The sequence below is a fragment of the Poeciliopsis prolifica genome, unplaced genomic scaffold (genome assembly GCF_027474105.1).
Source record: "Poeciliopsis prolifica strain line A6 unplaced genomic scaffold, Auburn_PproV2 SCAFFOLD031, whole genome shotgun sequence".
Lineage (NCBI taxonomy): Eukaryota > Metazoa > Chordata > Actinopteri > Cyprinodontiformes > Poeciliidae > Poeciliopsis > Poeciliopsis prolifica.
Window position 1 is genome coordinate 3,356,792 of NW_026562406.1, and position 26,797 is coordinate 3,383,588.

At 41.7% G+C, this 26,797-nt stretch overlaps 2 protein-coding genes across 2 annotated transcripts; both read right to left on the reverse strand.

Annotated features, from left to right (window-relative positions):
* LOC129373018 (uncharacterized) lies at window positions 1–25,700 on the reverse strand. The gene is made up of 14 exons (XM_055050700.1): window positions 25,580–25,700; window positions 10,861–11,069; window positions 10,694–10,779; window positions 10,468–10,607; window positions 9,758–9,932; window positions 6,982–7,093; window positions 5,568–6,854; window positions 4,280–4,546; window positions 3,779–4,183; window positions 3,472–3,633; window positions 2,914–3,087; window positions 2,748–2,829; window positions 2,498–2,646; window positions 1–2,400 (listed from the first exon to the last, which is right to left on the reverse strand). Exons 1-14 carry the CDS (start codon window positions 25,590–25,592, stop codon window positions 2,134–2,136), a joined length of 3,528 nt encoding a protein of 1,175 aa, XP_054906675.1. The 5' UTR covers window positions 25,593–25,700; the 3' UTR covers window positions 1–2,133.
* Window positions 15,529–16,834, reverse strand: LOC129373019 (uncharacterized). Its single transcript, XM_055050702.1, has 3 exons — window positions 16,502–16,834; window positions 15,777–16,384; window positions 15,529–15,673 (listed from the first exon to the last, which is right to left on the reverse strand). Exons 1-2 carry the CDS (start codon window positions 16,728–16,730, stop codon window positions 15,810–15,812), a joined length of 804 nt encoding a protein of 267 aa, XP_054906677.1. The 5' UTR covers window positions 16,731–16,834; the 3' UTR covers window positions 15,529–15,673; window positions 15,777–15,809.
* Window positions 25,701–26,797: the final 1,097 nt, after the last annotated feature.

The following is a 26,797-nucleotide window of genomic DNA, read 5'->3' on the forward strand; positions in this document are numbered from 1 at the left end:
TTGATAGCAAAACAGAATTTATTTGCATAATCAGACTAACAATGATTAATCTATTCATATAGCCTGACCTTCTGAGTGAAAAGGAAAGACAGAAAAGAATTCATAGAAGATATGGCTTTGGTTAAATAATATGCCACTACACTGACTTGAAAGGCTCCTGTAACATGATATCTTAAATAAAGAGAAGAAATAAGGCTCTAGAATTCCCTGAACAAGACAAAAGGCCAAATTATAATGAACAGAGAAAACCTAGTGGTCATACAGTAGATGCCACTCATGCTGTGGGAAATGATTCAAATTAGTCCTGCCAATTGCTCTGGCAGACCACCGCGCTCTCATGTAACAGCCAACACATTTTAGTGGACTCACAGACAGCATGACAGACAGACTGGATTCTAACTGTGATTGGCCTGCGTGTGAAACCACAGGCACAAACGCAAAGAGAGTCTGTTAACACACGCTGGTAATCCAGAGTTGCATAGTTGCAGGAACGTCACAAGCAAAACGGCGTACTGTCCGCCGGCTTGTGTACTGCTCCACATTCATCTGTTTCCCAATACAGTAATCACAGCAAATATATCCGAGTATCTGCACCACGCCTTCGCCTCTTCATCCCCGAACAAGTGGTTAGGAAACGCATACGCCAAGCACATTCCAGACGATGTAGCTGCATTGAATATTTACAGAAACCCTCCCAGGAGTTAGTCCGACACAGTAACGATAGTGAAAGAGATACAAACAATGTGGCTCTGTCTGTGCGAGACGAGCCTAATTTTTGCCCAGTGAAAAGACGAGGAATGATCGGACAGCGCAGAATGTCGGATCAGCCATTCGTGGCCATTCTAAGTGAATAATTAGGATTTGGTACACGTTTGGTTTTACAGACGAGGGTACAGACAGTGTAAAGATAACTGTGGACACTGAAAGTGATTAAAGATTGGCTTCTCCTTTAAAGAAAGAGTAGCCGTGAAACATGATTTCCACACTTCTTAAATCTTCATAAACAAGTGTTTTTGATCATTGAGTCTAAACGTGACTCTAGAGTGACTTCACATTTCCCATTCTCTAAATAACCACAAGCTGAGTTACAGTTCCAAAGTCATGTTTTATAGCCCATAACAAATGTTTAAAAATCTTTCTGACATCATATGTGGTAAAAAATAAAAAGCTGACTGCGCATTTCCAAAGCTAACAAAAACAAACAAAAAAAAACAATAGGTCATCTGTTCCCTGCTAAAATGACACACTCAGCCAGTGAGCAAAATTGTCACACACACACATTATGGATTTCTGTATCTCACCCAGTCTGAATTCACACTGTAAAATGGTAGAAACTGTAAAAGTTGAAAAACACAATTTCAGGCTAACCTAAAGGAACGGCTGACATCTTACAAACATACAGAAACTGGGGAAAAATAGGAAAGTTTGCTGCCTCCACAATTTGTGGGGAAAAAATGGCACATTTCTGGTATTTGTAAAGGTTTATGACACCATTTACATGCCGAATATGTCTTCATTAGATCTGCTGACCAAATAAAAGCCACTTCAAAAATGTTAGTCAGCAGAAATAGTCAGCAGAAATTTTTTCCCAAACTTGGCATGAAAACAGTATTCTGCTTCCACAACATGCACATAATCAGTCTAAAACAAAGTTCCACCATCACCAGCGGAAAACTTTTCTTTTCACTGGAACAGCGTCTTCCAAAAATATTCACACCTCTTGAACTTTTTCTGTTTTGTCGCCACCGCACACTGCAATGCAAATGCTCAAATTCTATGCGACAAATAAAATCTGAAGTAGTGAAAAATTGTAAATGATGACGTTTTTAAACATTTTTTGGACTTTTTAGCTGTGTGCTAAAAAGCCAAATTGGTGGCGGCAGCATCATGCTCTGGTACAGGAAAGTTAATCAGTGTTAATAAGAAGACGGAAGAACATGGTTCACTTTAAAAAGCATGTGCCGTTTTCATTAAACTTTACAATTTTAAACTACTTTGTGTTGATATCGCGCATAAAATCCATAAAGGTTGTCAAAGGTAGAAAAAAGTTCAGAGGGTAATAAATGTTTTCGCATGGCGCTGTATTATAATCGGACCCTGCTGACAGTTCTAGCCTGCTCTAAATGTGCTTCCCTAGTTGAACAGTTTGATGAAGCAGCCCTGGCAGTAGGGTTTGTCGTTCTGCTCTTTGAACGTGCCTTTGTTGAGCTGTTTCAAGCAGAAAGCGCAGACGAAGTGCTCCGGGTGGAACTTCTTGGACATGGCCGTGATGCAGCGGCCCGTGATGGGCTTCTGACAGCCGGAGCAGAGAGAGCCGCGGCACTCGTGGTAGTGCACCTCGCAGTACGGCCGTCCGTCATGCTCGAAGAAGCTTCCGTTCACAAACGGGGTGAAGCACACCTGCGGACACGTGAAAACGAGCCGTTAATTTTGCCTTCTCTTCTTGTTATAATCGCGACAAACATCAGCGAGGAGGGAGAAATTCTGGATTACGAACCCTGCAAACGAAACACTCGGGATGCCAGAGGCAGTTGAGAGCAGAGATGTAGTTCTCCAGAATGGCTCTGGCGCAGCCGCCACATTTGGGCGCAAACATGTCGAAGTAATCCTTCCTGCAATACGCCTTTCCATCCTTTTCATGGAACCCTTTGCCGGAAACACAGGAAAAGAAAACGGGTTTTACATGGCCCGTAAAGCAAAAGCAAACATATTGCTAATTCAGAACTTAAACTACTCAAAGCCTGTACCTTCTGGGCCGAAGAAGGATCCACACTGAGCACAGAAGAAGTGTTCAGGATGCCATGTCCGGTCCAATGCCGTCACAACTTTCTGAACAAAAGAACAACAACAAAGCTTACTACACGCCAACACTTCTGCTAGAGACGTTCACGTTTTCACAGAATGATGACGCACATCCAATATGGGCCCGTTGCAGTAGTAGCATCGAGGAGAGAACAGATTGTGGTAATCTCTCTCGCAGTACGGCTGTCCTTCCCGCTCGAAGAAGTTCCTGGAGCCGATCTCCTCCTGACAGTGTGTACACACAAAGTGCTCAGGGTGCCATGTACGGCCCATAGCAGTCACCACCTGTGTGAACAAACAGGAGAGCAGATGGAGGATGGAAACATGTTTGGACCAATTATTCAGTGAGCTTTGCAAACACTGCAAAAACACAATCGCCCAAAGTTATTTGGTGCAGGTTCTGGTGAAAATGACGTGGCGTACTTGAAATAAGTTTGGCGACTTTTGAAGGCAATTTGTTGGACTTCAGAGAAACTGAGGGTGAACACAAAGTTATGACATACCTAAAGGTCTGAAACTGTTGCATTATTTTCCTTCTACTTTATTATTATGTGCTATTTTGGGTAAATCTATCAAATAAAATTCCAATAGAATAGATTAAGGATTATCCAGAGGGTATAACAGTCTTTGTAAGGCCCTATGTATGAAAAGTTGATTATATCATCTCACCTGTCCCACAATGGGCTTACAGCAGGCACCACAGACTCCTTTAGCAACGGTCTGCACCCCCAGTTTGTTGAGGTCAGACTGCAGGCTACCAAGCATGTTGTCCAGCTTGTTGACCTGTGTCGGTGGCCCACCTGGAACTCCGGCCTTCCCCTGGGCCATGATCTAAAACGGTTGCAAACAGTTATGTCTTTCTGCTCCACAGAATTGCAAATGAAACAATTAATCAGTCGAAGGCTACCAAAGTTCAAATACAGACATCTCTAAGGACGGGTGAACAACAGAAGGGATAAGAGACGGGGATTCGTGCCTGCATTGGAGGGAAGAATGGGTCATACTCTGTTTGGCAGCCTATAGACACCAGGAGTTTTGGTGCTCCTGGTTGTATTGGCTCCACTGAAGGTGGATGGTTTGGGATGCGGACAACAGGAGGAGGGGATTCTGGTTTAGGGATGGGAAGGTCCTGAACGACCTCCGCCGGTGGAGGTGTGGCTTTTGTAATTTGCCGAGAAGGAGGAGATGGCTCCTGAGCACGGTTGGCTTGTGAATTAAAGGAGGTAGGTGGAGGAAGAGGTGGCGGTGTTGGGACAGGGGGCTGCTGTACTGGGAGTGGCCTCTTGGGTTCTTCTATAACAGCGGGGCGACGAGGGTTAGGGGGAGAGAGGGGTGGGAGGACCTTCCTGACAGGGACAGGTGACTCGGGAGGAATTATGATCTGAAGGGAGACAGAGAGGAGCGTGAAGGAAAAGTGAAAGAAGGTGAATTAGCTGAAAGATATTTTGGTTAAATGTCTGAGCACACAGCAGCCAACCTTGTCAACCTCACCGCCCCATCCGTCGGGACGGAAACGCTGGGGTTTGGACGTGACGACGACCCCCTCAGTCAGCCACTCGTCCGACTGTTTGCGGCGCCGCTCCGATCGGCTGATCCCAAGCTTACCCTGAAGCTCCTCTATGAGGCGGTCCTGAGAAGAGTTCTTGTTTACAATGACGGGGCCCATCTTTCTGCGCAGGTGACCGTCACGATACATAGGATGCACGTTGGGAGTCTCTTTAGTGCGCCTAATCACAGACTTTATCTAGGAGGGAACGGTGGAAACCTCATCTTAACCCAGATTCACCATAAACCAGTTCACGCAACATGCCGGTGGGCTTTGGGGGTCGTGCAACATCTCCTTTAAGCATGCTTGGGTCATATGACGACAATGAGCTGAAACTCTCCAAATCCTCTTCAACATGACTCAAGCAAGCAAAATACTCACCAAGTCAGATGTGTTAGCTTCTTTTACACAACACAAGTCCAAGTGTAAGAAATTATTTTTATGGCGGCAAAAGCATCGAGTTAGCCATGGGTGCGGTCTCAATCCAAAAACTGTTAGATGGCTTCTGTTCTTTTGCGTGATAAACAAAAGTGTTGTATAAATTAATTTTATTATTATTATGGTAACAAAGACACTGTAAGAAGGCATTGATATACTGGACCAAACGAGAGATGTATCCACCGGGAACAAGAATTACCAGATGACTGGTTGGAAACTTTAAAAAAAACATTTTTTCTCCAATTAGGAAACGCACGATACCAAACTGCTAACTCTCTTCAAGTTTTTAGCATCAGTAGAGTGTCTACATCTATGTGCTTTAATCTTTAACCAGCTATTTTAAACACAAACTGTATTTTTTTGTAATTGAATCAAGAAATATTCAATCTCTAAAAAGCCTATTTTGGCTGATGCAGATTGTTTTTTGTCTGTAAACTCGGTAAGTATAACAGATCTGTCATTCAGCCCTCTTATAGCAAAGTGAAAAGGGACAGAGACTAATCAGTTTCATATGTAAATATTGGCCAATTGCACATCTCCCAGAATTAAGGAAACTGGCACCTAATTATCAGTACACCCCTAGTTGATACATATATAGACTAAACAGTAGTTTATTAAATTTTAAAACCACTTCATAGCATAGACTACGGCTTGCGACCAGTGTGGTTGATAAATATGTACAACCATTTTTGGAGGTGTTAGCAACACAGCTGAAGCAAATGCTTGCATGTATCAGTCTCAACAGCCAGAACCAAAACAAGCCTGCCGAGCAGATGCATACATGTCCCGTTGCAGAGACTCTGTCTACACTGGGAGCTTGGAGCAGAGGCATGTCCAAGGCAACCTCAGGGGTCCCAGGGCATGAGGAGGGGGTCATGGACTCATCCATCCAGCTGGCTTCAGTCAGTGGAGTCATGCTGCCATCTGTGTACAGCCTCTCAGTGAACGGTGTCATGGTGCCGTCTAGTCCATCATGGAGGGACATTGACAGCTCCTCGTCAGCCCAGTCCAGGTCTCCGTTCCCATCGGTTCCCATGTCTATGGAGTCATCTGTGATGGTGTTGGTGGCGCTGGCGAACGTGTCGGGTTGCACACCGCTTCTGTCCATAGGCAGGATCAGGTCCTCTTGCACCTCCTGCAGTCCTTTACAGAGAGAGTAAGCCTCCATTGTCTCTAGTGGTTCCCCTGTGTGTGATGTATGACTTTGTGCAAAACTCATCGCTAGAAGTTTATCTAGAGCCTCGTCAAGAGAGGGCTCCTCTGCAGACGGTTGCTGTAAAGCGAGGGAAGTGTCTCTTTGGGCTACAGGAGACACCTCTGACAGCTGTCTGCTGGTACTGGTGAAGTTCAGAGGAGAGGGGATCATCAGCGGAGAGACTGCAGACGGCGGCGAATACGGTGCTGATAGGAGGTGCGGAGAAGATTGAGACGCAGCAGCAGGCAGAGGCGAAGGAGTTGAGAGAGGGGGAGTCCGGCTTTTTGAAAGAGATGGGGAGGTAAAATCTAAGTCCTGGTCAAGAAAACAAGGAGGCCGCTGACTGATAGAGTCAGAAGTGCAGAATGTTTTACTAACTGATGGTGAAAGCCGCTCTGCGGACGGACTGGGGGTTTTGGAGGTCTTGCGCTCCAGGACAGTGTTAACAGAGGTAAGAGAGGGGGTAGTGGCATTGGAAAGACTTGGGCTATTTCCTAACAAGCTGGAACTAGACGGAACAGACGGAACAGACTGACAGAGGACGAGCAGGGACTTTGTCTGGGAGGACAGCAAGGTGGCAGAGACATCTATGACAGAGTCCAGGTCGATGTCACTGGCAGCAGAAAGAGACGAAGTAGGACTGTGGGGTATGAGAAGGTTCGGATGAGGCATCGTAGAGCCACTATCCTTTCCTTCCTCATCAATGTGCAACTCTAGGCCAGCAGATAAAGGGAGGAAAGAAGAGGCAGGTGGGTGGGGAAGACTAAGAGAAGAAGAAGAAGGAGCCACTGGGGTGATGGAGGAAGGCGCTGGAGAATGGTGAGAGGTAGTTGGTGTCCCTGCTTGGTCTGGCAGAGAGCCCAAAGAGCTGGGCTAGAGAACAGAAGAAGTACAACAAAATAAGAGGAAGAGGACAGAGGTTATAAAACCTTCTTTAGGAGAGGTTTGTGAACAGAGGATGTAAAGTAGCCTCTACAACTTATACCCATGCTGACTTTACCTTGAAGTCAGATAAAGAGGCCATCAGTTCATCCAACTCTCTAGTGGCACAGGAAGCCGACATTCTTGTTTGCTGTTGAGATGCATCCAAATCGCTATGACGTGTGGAAGAGCTGGAAAGCATGAAGGTGATTCTTTTCACACAACAATGAAACTTAAATTTAAATGTAAATGGGATTAAAAGTAGGCGTGCGCCAATAAATTGGCCCAAATTTTCTTAATATTGGGAGATTAGAGATCTCACATCTGCAAAGGTCTGAAAATCAGTCTCTATACCCTTTCTCTGTACGGTGAGAGAGGGTTGGCTGACAGACCCAACCACCAGGTCACGTCTGTATGTGTGCACTTAGCAGTAGTTGCCCCACTGTTGCCAAATTAGCAAATTTGTCATGATTTTCAATTACTTTTCATATATAAAAAAATTGGCATCGGCCAAAATCGGAATTGAAAGATCAGACTTTTTAGGGATTGGTGATCAGCCAGAAAATCAGTCAAATCAATCAGTGCACCCTAATTAAAATCCCGGTTTTATTCTGTTATTACATAGAACAGTAAAATATATCCAAGTATAAATACTATTACTAACATTTCTTCACCATTTCTCGTAAATAAGTCTAATATACATGTACGTTATCCTAATGAAGCATTTAAAAAAAAAGTACAATAACATTTTTTAAAATATGTTAAACACGTATATATGCGTAAGGGCTTACAAGCACATAAAATGTTGAAGCATTTAATAAACACTGCACCTTGCTAAACTCTTCACAAACTTTTGACTTTTTCAAGGTTTATTGCATTACAACAATAAACCTTCATGCATTTCATTGAGATTTTATTTGACAAACCAACGCAAAGTAATAAATAATTGCAACATAGAAGGATTTTTTTCCCCCAAAGTCTTGACAAATAAATCTAAAGCGTATATATTGTATATGAATTTATTTTGTACTCTTATGTCCGAAAACAATAACAGTAGTTGGTAACTCCCAGAGGAGCTGCAGAGATTGACGTATGCGGTGGAAAAATTTGTTGCCACAATTAGTTGTCATATAGTCTTTATGGAAGAGCAGTAACAAGAAGGCCATAAAAGGAAAAAAGCAAATATGTGAAAGATGGTGATCAGATGCAGCCCCAGCTCCAGACGAGTTTAACCGGGGGGCATCAGCTTATTTTGGGGGCGCAAAATGAATACATAGCAATAATAATATTACTCAAGTAAAAGAAAAAGGTACAGTGCAGAAAAACTACTCATATAAGTACCTTCTTTCCAAAAAAGTTATTCTATGTAACAAATCCTACACACTTTTGAACATAAGCAACATCAGTAGCCTATAGGCTACTAGTTAACAAGTTTAAGGTTCTGTATTTGTGTTAGCTAGTCATCTTTTAGCTAACATTACCTGCATCCAACAGCTTTACTCAACTCAGTCGGTTAGTTTGGAGGAAAAGCTTTGCAAAGTTCTTCGTGTTTTGCTGGTTTCTGTCATGATTCTAACACACACCTGAGTAGCTCTGCACAACAGCAGCACGTCTCCTTCGCTGCCACACAGGTGTAAACCCAGCGCGAGCATCATAGTGCTTATGTTGCATTAAAAGGTGGCTCGGAAAAACATGTCACAACAGAAGGTCCTTCTGTATCAAGTCGATATAGGAATAGCAGAGTTGGCCACTCTGAGGTAAAAACAACAAACGGCTTCCAGTCCAGGGGCTCACGGCTGATTCTGTGGGCGGGCAATGCCCCCCCAATGCCCACCCATGCCGCCGGGCCTGGTCAGATAAGACCACAGGAAACTTTTGTGGGCTGCATAGAGAACACCATGTGTAGGAAAACAAGCAGATTGCATCACTCTGAAAACATAATTCCCACTGTGACACTGTTACTTTGTGTTGGCCAGCAGATAAAAACCAATTAAATACGTTCAAGCTTGTGGCTGCACCATGAGTAAATGAATCATCTCAATATTTTCACAAGGTTTCATGTATTTTACAATTCTGAAAGTGTTATCCAAAATCAGCCTTGCTAAAATTCAGTTACACTTGAAAGTTGGGCTGCATCATATGCCACAAATGTATAGTTTTCTCAGAATAACTGTTTGCAATTTGCATAAATGTGAAGAAGCGCCTGAAGTGGAATAAGTGTTCGCTAATTATTTAAACACCATGCATTCATGCTCTCTGCAGCACTGATATATTTGATGGTATTTAATTACATTTTTTGTTTAATGAAGCATAAAAATATATAAAAAAGATGAAGGCAATAAAAAACTAGTACATTAAAAATAGTACATTACTTTATTTATTTTATTTGTGTATTCAATTTCTTAATCTGGGACCTCAGTTTGAATTTCGTACCACAAACAAGCAAAAATTGCAAGACAATGAAAAATCCTTGGATCTTTTTATTGACAAATTACTTTTGTCAACTGATCTCAAACACACAAGACCATGGGTTTTTGCTTTTGTTTGTATTTTTAGTAGCTGGACAAGTTATCTGCAGTCTATGTTTGCTATGATTCCAGAACAAAGGATAGTAAAATGTTTATATATTTGGTACATTTGTCACAAACCATATTGCAATCACAACATACAAATATTATACCACATGTTTTCCTGATATAATGCACTCCAACTTAGAAAGATCACAATACATTTATAGAGAACCTATCTGCTGTTCCCTCTGAGAGAACCTGACTATTGATCTTTCTTCTGAGTAGCTTATTGTTAGCTTTTCTTTTAACTGCATTAATCGGAGTGAGTAAAATCAGAGGCGGTACCTGGGTGAAGGACCTGAACCCTCCAGCAGACCCTCCACTGGGGCTCGAGCTTCCTCCGGCCTCACCCCATTCCGTTTTGGCTTTTCCTGAGGTGGGGGGCTTACGAGGATGTCAGGAGCGCCTCCATTCTCATAGTGGGTGATACTGCAAGACGGTAAGGGTGGAGCTGCCTCCTCTAAGGAAACGTGACAGGATGAGTAAACGCTGCTCAACACTGACAGAAGTGAGAAAGTGCCAAACTTCCCCCTTGCCCTGTCTCCCCATTTTCTACAAAGTGGATTTCTGTCCTCATGTCTTAGTCGGCATACCACAAATACAAGCAGATTAGGGGGAGAAAAGACGTAAGGAAAGTACAGGCCAGATGCTTTTAATAAAACTGGAGGCGTGTTACTTGAATAGATGTCAAAGAATTATGACATTTGATACAATTGCATCACCATGTTTGTTTGGCAGCCTGCCCCGCATCGTCAGTTTTATCATATAAACGCAAAATCTTTGTGACAATGCTGTTATTTAATACTAAAATCCCATTTAAATGTGTTAAAATTGTAGCTATGACGTATTTTCTCCACCATGTCTCTACTCTTCTAACTTCTCTGTACTCATTTTAGGAATTTAAATGTCCGTATCATTTAAGTATACAGATTAGACACAAAAGGAAGAAGAACACAGAGGTTAAATTCATTTATTATAATAGCAATTTTCTCTACCTGTAGTGGGGAAAGAAGGGGAGCTCTGCTGCACAGCGTTAAGCTCTAACAGAAGCCGGTCCAGCTCTGAGAGGTTACTGCCCAGGGCAGATGTGATGGCTGCGGGAGATGAGTCCGACGTCTTGTGTTTGTTGGGAAAACTGAAAAACACACAAGATGAAACTGAAAGGTAAACGGAAATGTAGTCTGCTTGACTCAGAGGACATTCAGAGAGCGGGAGCAACACCTGTAAACATGGTCCTCTTCGATGTGTGACAGCGGAGAACTGCTGCTGTCTCTGGACCACGAGCTCTTATGGGCCGAACCTAAAGACTGGAGCAGATGAGTAAAGTCGTTAACATTTTAGGTTTAAAGCCAGAGAGCGCCTCATGCTCTGATGAAGTGGAGACCTACCTGTTGGGAGGAGTGGTGGGAGTCTGGTTGATCTGTCAGGGAGCCGTTCAGAGCATCAGCTGAAGGCGGAGGTGGAACCGGCGGCGGTACGGACGCGTCTTGGTAGGGGAGTCCGCCCGTCGGAATGGAGTAGGGGGTCTCATCGGGCAGAAACACCGCCCGCTTCGAGATGTGGGATGTAGTAGATTCTAGGTCTGCAAGCAGCGCATCTGAAAATGTAAAATACTTTTATTAGGTTCCCAACCCAAGACCGATTTAGGACATCAGTATCAAACAACAAGTATCAGTCTACATACAAACTCTCCAACAGAAGCATTTACCCAGCATCTGTGTCCCGAATAAAGCCATTGAATAATAATAAATGGGTCAGTTGTTCTCATACCTAATATTATTAATATCACACCATACAATAAGTAATGATGCTGAAATTGTATCGGGTCAATATCGGTATCGGCTAATACTCAAAACTGTAATGTCAATAGTTTCGGAAGTGAAAAAGTTGCATGGAGACACTTGTAGTTTTTTTGCTCCAGGATCCATTTGAAGAAAACCAGAAAAAGCACAGAATCATCTGAAGATAAAAAAAATATATCTAATGCAGAGATATTGCTTAGTGACCACATTTGTCAGTTTCATTAGGCGTCAGAAAACCTAAAAGTCTTATATTTTTTCCAGTTAAGCAGGTTTATTCAGTAGATGGTGTCAGACAAAGCCTAGAGATGTAGAATCCACTTTAAAAGAAAACTTTTGCATAAGATTTTCAGACATGCTTTTGTTTTAACAAGGCTGCAAGAGAGTGAGCTTTATAGTAGGTAACAGGAAGGCGCAATACAGCAAGCTACTTTATTTAATTCTGTAACAGTTTAAAGGACAAAATTGTGAAGACTACCTTATATCCAAGGTAGTCTTTGTCTACACTTCTGAAATATTTTTAACATCTTATTAAAAAATTTTAAAATCTTAGTTCTTACAGTAAAATTGGAAAAATCAGCACATGAAGGTTATTAAAGTTTTACAAAAAAGAAAAAAAAAAAAAGATCTGATTTGAATAACAAACCTTATACTTTTATGTCATTTTATCAGATGCCTCATAGCTGATTAACAGAACAATTATAAGAGGACGTTCTGCATTTGTGGGGTGGCGGCCAGTAAATTCCCTCATGTAAAGGGGAATTTACTGACCCAGTGATTCCAACAACAAAATCAACACAGCAGTTTCCACAGTATTATTTATTATAGTTATTAGCAGTCGAAGGCTTTGGACAGAAACTTGTTTTAGTTGCACATGAAGTAGTGCTCTTATATATAAATGAGTTTAGAGCTTTGCTGTCCAAACTACTGAGTTAACTAAGCAAAAATAAACAAATCAGTTTCTTTAGTAGTTTTCACAGCCATTCCATTGATGTGGTTCTAGTACCTCTGGACCAATATTTACAACTAAATCTCCAGTCTACCTTCTTGATTTGTCAAAACCACAATCACTGCTACGTTCTCCAATTAAATTTGTACAGTCATTCTATTGACCTGTGGATTTCCTTTTAGCTTTACGAGACTGAATACAAACTTACCAAGACAGTCTGATAACAAAGAGGCAGGGAGGCAGAAAGCATTTCTGAATGGCGTCCAGGGTTGAGAGAGTACAAAGTTATCCTCCTGAGAATTTGGTGCAACTCCAGAATAAAATAGACCCTTACATCACACCATCCGTCTGTCCATCCAGCCAGCCTCTGACTGACCAGAATAGATCGCCGTCACCAGCTGCATGCCGTTATGCTACAATGCTTTTGACATTATTTTGACATCATGCTTTAGATGATCCAAAGCTCACACTGGCTTAAAAAAGAAGCGTCGTTTCAATCCGAGAACATAGAAACTTGTTTTCGATTTAGAACTTCTTTATGATTGCAAAGTTTTATTTTCCGCTGATGTAGAAAGTGGTTCAAAGATTAACAAAGAGAATATTTCACACTTTTCTAGACAAGAACTTCCTCATTTAAACCCGACTCTTCATCATCACCATCTGTGGTCCAAAGGGGAATCCTGCCCAGAAGCCAAACGTCCTCTGTCCTGCACTTTGACGTAAACCATGTGGGAGCTCAGGCCTATTTAAAGCGGTATGCTCAGTGAGTAACCATGTCTGTGCAAATGTGCTGAAATATCCAGACCAGCTCAAAATAATCTGCACCTGGTGCTGACATGCTAAACGAGGCCCGACTTAAATTGACTTTGTCACTCATAAAACAAAGCCCGCAGATAGAAAAATGCCACAAGTGGTTTTAGGACAAAGTTGAGTCGTAAAATGCACCGATCTAAATGTAGCTGTGGAATCATATTTCTCTTACCAAGGTTTTCAAATTAAAACACGCTTTTGGACTTGCTATATTTGTTGTACTAAATTCCTAGAAAGTTCCTGTTGGCCTCAGCAGAAAGGACGGAAATCCTGTCCAAGGACTGCAGAGGGACTTGCAGACAAAGCAAAGTTCTCCAAACTCACCATCGGCTGCTGATATGACACAGCAGTGACTGTAAATATCTGGAAATATTCAAAGTTTTTCTTAAAGAAAACTCTGATGAATTTTTTAGAAGTATGAAAAGTTAACTTCTTACTTTTGTCATTGTTTTAATGTAATCTTTGTAAGAATCTGGTGCCATCAGAAAAGATTTTCAAGGAAATTTCTGGGATAAAAACACACCATATCCTCAATGAACATGTACTTTATTATTTTATTAAATTACATATGGTAAATTAATTAAAATCAAGAGAATGTCCCATGCAGATCACTCACTGTTTAGGCCATTTATGCTAATTCAACCCTGTGAAGAAACACACAATGCTGGCGTAACACAAAATAATTTCTTTTGGGTACATAAAGTATTGTTAAATGAATTATTTTGCACGTTGAACATTCATTCTATGTATGTGAGAATTACTCCAAGATAATGATACTACCACTAGTCCTAAAAAAATGATCCAAATATCCATCTGCCATGTTTTTGAAAATATTTTAAAAAAAAATAGTCTTTAGGAAAAGGTTAACAGGGCTTCACAGTATCAGGAAAACATCACAATCCCATATTACCATGGAACATTGCGATAACGATATAATAACCCACATTTTTCTCTATGTTCTCCTTTTCCATAATCACAGTGTCTGACCTTTCTCCTTGGGGTCGCTTAGATCTACTGCACATCAGATAACATGAAGGATGAGAAAATGGCTGAATATGTTACTGTAAAGCAGAGTGTAATGCACTACAGCCTAATAAATATTACATTCAAGCAGTCCTGTGTGATGTAGCTTGAAATGTAAATAGAAACTTTAATAGATTATTTACTGACGACTATTTTTGTTTAGCTTAGGCAGCATAGCTGGTGCTTATATTAACAACATAAAACACACGTTTTACACTCCAGAAATTGCACATAGCTATATGAAAGTGAATTATTTAGTTTGACATATCTGTTATCGTTGATGTAACACATCGTTATTTAGTTTCATTATTACCTAGAGCTGGGTAATAATAATGGGTGGGGCGTTGTTTTCTGTGCATTTATAAAAAGGAATATAAGGAGAAATATACCTTCTAATACTATGAGCTATAAATAACTTTATATGAAGGATTTGAATATACAGGCTTAGTTCACACCCGTGGTCTTGAACCAGAAAAGGGTAGAGTGCATTCTCCAGGTCAGAGGGGTATCCTGCCCCAAGTGGAGGAGTTCAAGTATCTCGGGAAATCAACAGTCGGACTGATGCAGCGTCTGCCGTGAAGCGGGCGCTGTACCGGTCCGTCATGGTGAAGAGAGAGCCGAGTCAAAAAGTGAAGCTCTCGATTCACCGGTCGGTCTATGTTCCAACCCTTATCTATGGTCATGGGCTTTGGGTCATGACCGAAAGAACGAGATCACGGATACAAGCGGCCGAAATGGGTTTCCTCCGTAGGAGGATGCCTCATAGCTGATTAACAGAACTACTTCATGTGCAACTAAAACACCCTATCTCTAAGGGAGAGCCCTGGGCTCTCCCTTAGAGATAGGGTGAAGCTCAGTCATCTGGGAGGGACTCAGTAGAGCCGCTGCTCCTCCACATCGACAGGAGCCAGCTGAGGTGGCTCGGGCATCTGGTCAGGATGCCTCCTGGACGCCTCCCTGATGAGGTGTTCCGGGCACGTCCCACCGGGAGGAGACCCCAGGGAAGACCCAGGACACGCTGGAGGGACAATGTTTCTCGGCTGGCCTGGGAACGCCTTGGGATTCCCCCAGAGGAGCTGGAAGAAACAGCTGGGAAGAAGGAAGTCTGGGTCTCCCTTCTGAAGCTGCTACCCCCGGGACCCTGATTGATTATTTTAAATTGTTTTGTCTCTCTTAGCAGTCTGTGGCAAATATTTACTCCATTTTGTGCAAAAATAAATAAATCATAAACAAATTCTCCTGTATAGAATCAATGATTTTTGTTGGAAGTAAATATTGCAGACTTTATGAGCAAGCCACCTGATTCCCGTTTATGGAAAAAAGTACTGTCCCTTTAAAGAATAAAAAAGTTTAGATCTAAGCTTCTGAACTGATAGATGTCCAACTCTTCTTATCCAATTGTTTCATTTAAATGATACTAAATACAGATAATGATTCCATTTTAAATAATGAATCAGTGAAGAAAGAAATAAATCTTCACAACACAGATTGATAGTTTTATTTTATGACCAGAGAAATATTGAGTACAGGCAGACAATGGAAGGTTATCTATTAGAGTTCAGAAATCTCAGCTTCTTCATGAGTCAGTGGTTTGCTCTTCTATTTGCTCCAGGCTGGCAGCTGATGGAAAGTAGATAAAAGGTAGTAAGCTAGTTCATTTTGGATGTGTGAACACAGAACTATAAATTAATTCTTTATAAAAGTGTGTTGGCTGTTCACTTACACAACAGCTTACTGCTCTAAGCACACATTGCATTCACAAGGACTCTGCAAACTTCATTGCCTCTGCCTTCGCCCTGTCCTCGTCACAAGACATGTCCTGGCAAAGATGCTGCTTCTCCAACATTTCCAACCCTGATATTTCCCGACAGAGCATTTCCAGAATCTCGAATTCTCTCAGGCCGTTCCACTCAATCTCATCCCTCAGGTTAGATACCCGTTGATGCAGCGCCAGGATCTCCTGCAGCAGTTTGTCCCTTTCTTTCCTCAGCTCCATGTAGCTGTTGGGCTTTTCTTCACCGATGTGGTTCAGGACCTCAGATGAAACCTTTATGTGCGTAAAGACCGCAGGCCCGTGGGTGCCTTTGTGAGCTCTCGGTTCTTTTTCATTCCGAAGCATCAGCTTCAACTCCAGCAGTTCTCCACTGATGTCATCCACTCCTCTTTTGAGATTTGCACTGGGAATCTGGATTGAGGCTGGACATTTTTGACAGACATTATGGATTTCTTCCAGTTTGTGCATAAAATGGGCTGCGATTTGAACAGCCCGTTCAGCTTTGGCCTCCACATTCAGCCGCAGATTAGTTTCTACCTGGAGCTGGCGAATCAGTTCTGGAAAACATGAGTGAAAACTTCTTCTACTTTTAAGGCAAGGTACAAGCAGCAGACTGGTTATCTTCTACACCATAAACAAAAGTGCTTGCAGCTGACAGTATGAAACCAACTTACGACCAATGGCTTTGTTGGGCTCTGCATCCTGGAGCTCTTTAAGTTTGTCAATTTCTTGACTCAGAGCCATGTTCTTCTTCCTCTCCGCTTCAAGCTTCTTCCTGAAGTGGACTCTTATTTCTGCATTTTGATGGTGGAGTTCTTCGTTTTCACCACAAAGAATGTTCAGCTCCTTCTCATACATTTCAAAGAGGTGAACCATTTGCTCACGACTCCATAGGTTATCCATGTTTGCATTTTTCCAACACTAACCAGAAATGCTTGCTTTCCCAGCGCAGAGGGAAGTGTGTCAAAGGCCTGAGTTGATTCTCTGTAATGAAAGCTGAACTGCGAGAAGACCCGACTGCAGTTCCAGAACATTCGCTGCGTCGTCATAAGGATCCATGGTGACATTGTGCTGTACTGTCCACCAATCACAGCGGAGACATTCCTCTCACTTGTTCTGTTCAGATTGGAAAAGCCATTTCCATATAAAATACCATAAAGTTTTCCATGTAGTTGTATGTATGATTTCAGAAGAATATTTAATCACGATGCTTTTGCTGAAAATTGTAAGGTAACTCACAGTTATCTTTCATTTTCCTTTCTTTTTTGATATTTCATATTGACTCAACCAGTATTCATGAGCATTAGCATCTCAGCCATTCGAGAAAGTAACACGCAACTGGCAAAATTACAATATTGCACACACTGATAGTACAATATAATTATTTGATGCAATATGCAGTTCTAGCTACTTTATGTTCGTCTTGTGTTTCAGGGGAAGTTTAAATGACTTACAGGACGATCATTTGCGACAAACCAATTAGTTTATTTTTGATTCCCTGTAGTGAACTAGAAAACCTGACTGCTGTTCCAGAACATTCGCCAAGTCATCATAAATTGTTTGATATCTTCAAACTCTTTTTAAGAAACTCTGCAAGACAGACAATGAATGGATAATAATTGTACACTTTAAAAAGTTAAAACGTAGACAGCCAAGCTATGTTCACAACTTGTGAGGTAACAATAGCTTAGCCTGGTCAACTTGAGGAATGGGTTTCAAATTTTGCCCAACCAATGATTAGGGTTCAGTTTCACAGAGACAAAATAAGCCATTTAAAATTTAAGAAAGGGAGAAATAAATGTGTTTTGTATTAGTCTACAGTCGTCATTTCTAATAATTCATTGTTTTTTAAATTACACGGGTTTTTTTCCAAAAAAAGTATCAATTATTTATTAACATTCTTAATCAAACATTTTTTCTTATAGAAGTTTGAGCCAAAATGTATGTTCCTGTAATACAATGCAGTATAAAATTGCAGGAAAAAATGTGTGAAAAAGAAAAACATTCATCAACATGCAAAGTTCTTCACTTTTCCTGAAATCTTAAAATTTTATATTTCATATTTCAAACAAGTCAAAGAAATTTGAATTTAGTTTGTCCTGCACTTCACTGAAACTTGATTCAGAAAGACATTATGACCAATGACAAAGAGAGAAAAGGGATTTTGAAATGACTTCAGTTTGGCACGGCTAAACTGAAATACTGATCATATGGGAATCATTAATTTGATCTTAGTTGTTTCAGCTAAACGACATCAGTTTGTAAGATAAGACTTTGTTTTTAGACTCATCGCTGATCAGTCTTTTCATGCTCCTCTTGAATGCAGAAGCAACAGCAAATTTATTTATAAATTAGGAACAATTGATTCTGTCCTTCTTACAATTGTTTTTCTAAACTACTACCTTTAGTTGTGGTCAAAAACATACTTGTGCAAATCCAAGAAAATTAATGTCATTGTTTACAACATCTCCTTCTGTTCCCTGAATGGACTTGAGAAATGGTGTGAGAAATCCCAGACACTGAAGGATGATGAGAGTCAAGTGGAATTGCGAGGGCTAAAAAAACTACATAACCACAAGAAAACTTCCTGCAGCTGCCAAAGTATGGAGATGAACTGATCAGACAGGAAACAACATCACATAATGTCACTATGATCTAGCTCCCAACTTTCAAAGACCAGAAAAACATGGTGATAAAACATCTGACCAACAATAACAACGAGTCCTTCTTGGTAAAACAGGAAAGTAAATGACCCAAAATGATTTTTGGACCAAAACCAATAAAAAAAAATGATTATAATAATATTACATTTAAAAACCAGACTGCCCTTTGCAGAGGTTTGAGTATGCGTGTAGACATGAAATGTTGTCGATTTGTTTTGCTTTATGAAAGACAACAAACACTAATACAGAAAAGTCTCAAACTTACAGAAACCTAAAAGCATCAACAATCCAAACAGCAGTGTGGGCCAAGTATCGGTCTAATCTTTTCCATTCCAGACGGGGGGTGGGCAGTGTGTAGCAGCCACAATGGACAAAGTCCAATTCTCCTAACAGCATCCTGACTCAATGGCTGATTGTGCAGCGGTCTAAAGGAATAAAACTGTCATCAAAAATGAAACGACTGGATCAAATTATTTCAAACGACTTCATCTGACTTGAGTCAAACAATATGCAGACTTACAGTGGACATAACTGTGGTCACACTGTGGTACAGTATTGTGTTGACATTATACACATTCTTGCAGGAGTGGGCACATGTATAGTCTTGACTTTGTCCACCCAATGTCCACCCACTCACAGTTCTGTTTATCAGATGGGATGAAGGCACATGGGAAATTCCACACATTCCTCCGTCCACCCTGAGAAAGAAACCTCTCAGGTAGGGGCATGTGGAAAACAGCTCTAAACGCAAAAAACACAAACTTAATCTAGCGAAAACGGTTATTAACGTCCCGCCTTTCTGCCCCCCAACACACCTGGAGTCAAGAAGAAGACACTCAATACTCAATGCTATCCACAGCATGCTTTGAATTCCACAATAAGGGAGATGCCTGTGTTTTTACTGCCCTTCACCACGCAGTGGGGAGTACACTGCAGGCACGGATGAAACCAGAGCACTTCGATCTTTTTCATGAACATGTGGGCAATGGTGAAAGGTCAACAGGGTCCACAGCTCACCTGTTTATACCAAGGGAGCAAAAAGGAGCAGAACTGGCTCCGGTCCCTAACGGAAACCCTATCCTATCTAGCCAACCCAACGTGATATATTTATAACAAACAAGAAAAGCAGGGGCCGGAGTGAGGCAGCAGTATGGGAGATGCCAAAGAGAGAAATCAAAAAAGTGACGGAATCAACAGAGAATCTGACCTTAGAGATTAAAGATGGGTGACTTTTTTTTTTTTTACCGCACAGTTTAAGAAAGAAAATCCCAAACAGACAGTGCCTGAATGGATGAAAGTTAGTAATGGCATACAATCAGTGAGACAGAGGCATCATTTAGCGATTGCTTGCTAAAAATACCCTGCCAAGCAGAGCCATGTAAGAAAGATGACACTCCCTTTGAAAGATTGCTGGACCAAAATAAAAGTGCTTCCCCACAGAACAGTAAATCAGATCACAAGGGAAAGTCTAACGACTGATGCAGCACTGGGTCACTGAGGACAGTCGGAGCCAAGGCGTGGATGAAAACCGTATGTCAACGAGGGGCCATCTGGGCTGTCTGCAAACTGTCAGAGAACGGCCATCTCGTCATTTACTGCATGCGAGCGCTTGTTAAAAGCACATTCGTTCTTTCAATAATATTTGTTCCAGGCATTTTAAAAAAAAATTTATCTATGATTGCGTTGACAACTGTTAGACATATGGGATAGTTACCGTATTACAAATGTTCTGCTAACTACTGCCAAAACCATTTAATATAGTGAGGATGAAAAATGTAGAAAAAGTAAGTTGAAACTTTTGACCAATGAAAAAGTTTAATGTATTTGTTCACGGATCACTACAACCTCCATGTGAATGTCATTAATTTTGCTAAAATAAATGACTGAATCAGTCCCTACAGGTTTTTTTGCAATTTCACGGTAAAAGTCAAACAAAAAAGTTTGGGTTTTTTTTCCACTAATGCAGTAATTGTGATTTTATTCCAAACGTTCTGCAAAAATGGTCAAAAACATAGGGTTGGGTGACTGATGAGTCCGTGATGGCGAGTAATTATTTATATTCTTTAAGCAATAGAAATATTCCTGCTTGTCTGTTATTTTGTTCTTATTGTTTTCCTTTTTATGTCAATTTTTTTTTTTACAAAATTCCTTGGAAATATTTCCAAAGTATCAACACAAAATTTATGATTTTGAAAGCAACAACAAAAAACATTATTACAAAAACAATGGCAAATCCTGGAGGAACTGATAAATATTCATCCATTCACTGTATATAGAATAACTAATTAACCTAACATGGACACATAACCACAGTTCTCTGCAGGTTCTGCCTGCCGACCCTCCGTTCTTTCAGGAGACTGGATCAGCTTAAGACCTTAATAATCAGAACAGTGTCTCAACAGTGAGGGGAAAAGTTTGGACTAGAGAGCTAAAGCAGATGATTCTTCTGAGGAAGTGGATCATATAGGCTCCAAGTGTTTGATGAACTGGATGGGGAAAGAAGCAGATCTAAAATTTGGTGAGCAGGTTTGGTCCAGAGTGCAGATATGAAATCCATCGTGATTGTTGGAGAAGCCCAGATTGGGGATCAGGTTTCTTCTCCAAGAGGTCAATAGGTCAGATAGGGCTCCCGGGTTTAACAAAATTTAAACGAATCGAAACAGATGAAAACCAAATCCTTTTACACCTTCTTAAGTTGTAAAATTAAAAAGCTGCATATTTCATGCAAAGCCATAGAGCTAACTGTAAACAAAACAAAAAACATTATTTTAATAAAAATTTTTACATAAAAATACATAATCTTTATCTACAAGTGAATCATTTCAATCTCTAATTTAAACTGATTCAAAAAATGCACTAAAATAAGGATAATTTGCATAATCAGAATGATCAAAATTTAATAATATGAAAATTTTTCACTGACAATAAAAAAATGACAAATCCTTTTTATTAAGCGAAATTTTCTCACAGGCAAATCCAAGCTTAATGGAATGTATTGATAATTTGTAGAAATTCAGAGATCTTGAAGTTTTTAAGGCCTCAGAGTGACGTACTGATTTCTTTTGTGAACACATAAGCATGAAAAAATAAAAACACTAAAAGCATCAAACTTTACACTCAGAGATCTGACTGATATCAGTCAATGCCTGTGTTGAGCCAAGATCTGAGTCATGTTAGCTGGGAGAAAGAAACAGGAAGCGACTGAAAGGAGCTACAACTGGAACAACAGTATGGTACAATAGCAATTAACAGAGGAAAGGCTGTTCTGGCACCCGGTTCACAGACTGTCGGCCCGCTGCTGCCCCCTCCAACCGCCATCGACGGCCTCCAGCACTGAGTCCGCTCATTGTTTTCCTTCACTGTTTCCTGAGGATGTGAGACAGGCTCAGTTGCCTAAGCAATGAGGTCAGTCATGCAGCTCTCTCTTCCCCAGACCTACAACAGGATGGGTGTGGATCAGGGACGAGCCTGATTTACAGTCGGGGGGCTTCTTTCCAGCTTTGCAGGCGAGCCCACTGGTTAAGCATGGCATGCTCTAACCCTCCAGTTTCTCACAGGGTGATGATGGCTAGTTTGCTAACACTAACTCTGCACTGCTGACTCACAATGAGCCGCTAAAACACCTTAAAGATTTTCAGCATAATTGTTTAAATATGCAGCGTCATAATCTCTACACCCAACCGAGTCTTCTTAGGGTTTTATAATAAGTTTAAAAAAAGACTCCCTGTCTGCCAGGCGATCATTCAGGTCCTCCAACAGCTAAGGTTACAGGCCTGCCGTGTGTTTACAGATGCATTAAGGTGTTGCTATGTGCTTTGGTTTGCACACAGATCTATTCGTGCTTCAATAGGTCTGGAAAAGGTGCCTGAGGAATTCCCCTCTGTTTAAACTGCACTTGTTACCTGCTGTGTTCCCAGAAAACCTCCCAAATCGGATTAGAGGAAAACTGTTCCTAAACACGGCGTCAGCTCTTCAGCTAAAAATTAAGACGGAAACAAAGGAGTAAAACAGTAGGAATGACTACCGCTTTGTACCCAAGTCATGCATGGAGAAGTTTAGTGCTATCTGTTAGCTTAAGTCAGAAGAAACTTTTTGCTTTGTTCATAATCAAAGTTGGCACTGCACGACTTTTTCTCCCCACCCCAAAAAAAACTTCCTTTAATTCAGGGGTGTCAAACTCCAGTTCTTGAGGGCCACTGTCCTGCAGTTTTTTGATGTACCACAGGTACTATAATCTTGTGTAGATCAGTTCTCCAGAGCCTTGCTAATGAACTAATTATTCTATTCAGGTGTGGTGCAGCAGAGGTACATCTAAAAGTTGCAGGACACCGGCCCTCGAGGACTGGAGTTTGACACCCCTGCCTTAATGCAACAACTGACCCTTTCTTTGTGTCCAATCGCTTTTGTCCTTTTGTCCATGTTACTGACAAAAACCTGAAAACTTCATCCACCATTTTTTGTCATTTTTCCACACCCTGCCCGGGCTCCCTTTCACACTAACCCGTGCTTCACGCTGAGGCAACAAAACTCCAGCAGCAAAAAATAAAGTGAAACCCCCCACTGTGAAGTCTGGACCAGATTTCCAGCACATTCTCTAGAACGTCAACGCAAGGCCAGATACACTAATGTAGGGAGACTGAACTCTCCCCGTCATTTCAACAAATGCTTGCATTATGGTCACAGTAACACATTTTGCTGAACAATAAATTGTCCCAGAAGTTATTGCGGTAAACGATAATATTGTTGTTTTGAGACAATTTTAAAGTAATCCAAATGGCAATGGCATAATAACGCAAAAACACATTTTGAACGATTGATAAACGTTAAATTCTAATACTGGAACTGGAAGTCATTTTAAATATCCAAAATAAATAAACAAAACTAAGGAAACAATAAATAAAATGAATCATGAAGTCTCTGTAATCAAAATTGTCCTGCAGAAAAAGGGTTGATTAAGACCAAAGCACCAGACTGGACACTTGTCGTCCAGATTTTGTCAGAAAGAGAGAGAAAAAGAGAAAACGATAAATCATGCAAATGGAAATTATTGAGCTGCTTTCAATTTATCATGTGATTTATTGATTTGTTGCTTATTGTGACAGGCCTAATTCTACTTTCTGATGAGCCTGAGTATAAGTTCAGCAGTTCACAGTATTATGAAAAACAAAGGAATAAAAACCAAACTGATTTCATTTAAAACAGAAAACAGCCAGAGCACTCTGACACATGTAGCTCTCAGGTCCACATCTGGGCGAGGACTCGTCCCATAGGGCCGCATGAGCGCTGAAAATGAAGCGAGGCCTGGTTGCCACCTGGCCTAGATTGTAAAAAGGCTGATTAGAGAATTTCACTGGAAATTTCTGACTCAAGAGTCAGCAAGGGAGGGCTCACGCTGCTTCTTCCAGCAGTGATGATCACATAAATCGCACAAGAAACAACAACAAAAAAAAGGGTTAAAACATGATCAGGTTTCTTTCTTGATCATGAAGAAAGAAGGTTTCTTCTTGAAAACCTTCAAAGAAGGTTCTTGGTAAAACAAGCTAGAGGATTGTTTTAGAAACAATCCTCTAGCTCTTTTGGTTAAAGGTCAATAATAAAGTGTGTGGTTCTTGCTTACTCAAGGAGGGATTAAGAAACTTAAGACTTCTCCCACTGAGGGGTCCTTAAGAGTCATTTAATCTACATGTTTCGGCTTTTGCTCTACCGCATGTCAAAGCTCAAAGTTTTTAACAAAGGCTTGGAAGATTCCAGGCGGACAGACGGAGACCAACTGCGTCGCCGCCGGAGCAGGAGAGGTGCGGCGAGAGGTAAGTCATGACCTCACGAGTATTTGGCCTTGGACCCCGAAAGAGAACGATGCTCGAAATTCCTCAGCGGCCTCGCCCTCCCTCTCAGTCTTCAGCAAGCCGTTCAGAGGGGCTGTAAGCTCCCACTCAGTCAACAATGCGTCCTTTCAGCAGACTACAGCAGCAAGAGCATCTAATGTGGCCTGGAGGTATTCTCACAGCAGGCCAAATGCTAGAATGGGAGCCATCATCTCTCCACTTAAACAATTACCAAATCCATTTAACTAAAGCTCCCTCTTTGAGAGGTCAGAATAGATGCAGAGGTTCAGCATGAAACACATAGCATGACGTGAATACACTGAGCAGATATAGTTGGCATGTATGAAATTGTAAGTGGAAGGAGAGGAGACAGTTTGTACCAAGCATGTCTTACTTCTGTTCATTTTCAACGCACGAGTGGAAAAAAAATGTTGGATGGACTGATGAGTGTCAAAACGCAGAAATATGTGAGCTCTATTAAGTTCATTCTCCTAATGAACGCATTCACGGGAAAAGCGTCTGGACCAGTGACGTCACAGAAAACTAAAACTGCGGGTGTTTTCAATCCCCAAGTAATCAGACAACTTGGGGAACAAAAAACAACAAGCAAACAATTGTCCAGATTTCTATTTTTTTTTTTTAATGAAGTATTTTGGTGGGTCATTGGTGATGTTGTGTCAGTGATACGTGCTCTCTCTCTCCCAGTGGTTTTAAACAGCCAGAATGAGGGAGGAGGGCTGGACCCACATTGTGCTGCCTGAGCAGTCTAAATAGAGGCCTGTTGACTCCACCACTTCAAAGTTGGAATGAGTAGCCCGGGGCAAGAGCGGAGGACAACTGGACCTCTCCTCCCTTCGGAGCCACATATTGGACCGAAAGTGGCTCGTATTCAGTGTAGAAGCGGCGCGCGTCACTCTCAGACACAGCGTGAGCGCGAGAGAGTTCAAACAGAGGTTGAGGGTAAAGGCTAGCGATGTCCGGTCGCTAACTTGCTGCGATGCTTTTGATAAACAAACGAGAGAGAATAATGAAATGTGTCCAACGACTTGTTGCTGCTTTTTCCCCGCGGCGCGTGGAAACATTTCTGTCTGCCGATAACCCACTTTCCCGGAGAGAAAGAGCAACCTGCAGTTCACCAGAAATACCGTTTTAGAGACAAAATCTCGACGAAACGTAACTGACTCCTCCACCCTGCTCCCGTTTCTCTTCATAGGAAAAAAAACAAAAAACACTCCGCTTTCCTAAAGCAAGCTGTGCAACTTACCCAGATCGTCCATGGTGACCACCTGGTTGTGTCCGCCCTGAGTTTTCTTCCTATCGTCAGTTTGCGAAGTCTGAATCTGGCTCTTCAAACTTCTCCGCTCCTGCTCCACAAGTTCAGTCAGGATAGGGACTCCGTGGACGCGCAGAGGCGTGTTCACGTATAGCCAACCCAGAGCAGAGCGGAGCGCCTGCATGCTGCGGCGGTAAAGAGCGACATCTGGCGCCCAACAGCCAGAACTACATGTTTGAAGCCAAACGGGAGGAGAGCCAAGTTACAGATGTCTCTCAAAAGTTCAATAGTTCAAGTCAAGTTAAAAGCGAGGCACACATGACACTTTTGTTAGCCTTCCGTTTGTATGTTTATGCTAAGAAGCTTCAGTTTTTCTCTGACAGGTAATGACAAGACTTCAATAAAGCATTTAGGTATGTCCTACCACCTTCAGCTACTCATGTGGCCTAGACCTGCAAGAAGAGGCTATATTGCGACCAGAAGACTCCCCGTGTCACCAGGGAAGCTTTGCTGGGGAGCCGGCTCCCTCAACATCTTCCCCCTGCATCCTAAGAAAGAAGGATGCAGGGGTGCATCTTCTTGCACCGCACCAGGATGACACGGTGTGAGAAGGTCCTTGGAAACGAACAGTCCCATGAATGGTTTCTTCCCTCAGTCCATGAAATCAGCTTATCAGGATCAGCAGAGGACTTTGAGGAACCAATGCCATCAACATCTGGCCTTGACCCAAGCAGTCTGAGGGCTTCTGACGCTCCTGGTTCAGACCTCATTACACTTTATCGAGTGACTCTTATGAGTTGTGATCTCTGAGGGGTGAAAGACTAATTCTCCACTAGAAAACAGACATCTGGAGATCATTGCTTTATTGATTTCTCTTAAAGCTCATGGCTTTCTAGCAAAACTGGTGATGCCCTCAGCAGCTTCTTGCACTGAAGCTCTTCTTTACACCCTTGTTGGATTTTGTTTTTTAGATGTTAAGGAGTCTAGCAGGACTGGTGATGCCCTTGGCTGCGCCTTGCGCCAGGAATTTTTGTTCCACTTTGTTCCACCACTTTGTGCCCTACTTTCATATGGGCACAATGTTACAAAATGTAAAAAGTGAGTGTTGTGTACAGACCTTTAATTTCTCTGACATTCTGATCATCCCACGTTGGGTCTGTGGGATGCTTCCAGGATAGATAAGTGCAGAACAAATGAAGTTTTTCCATC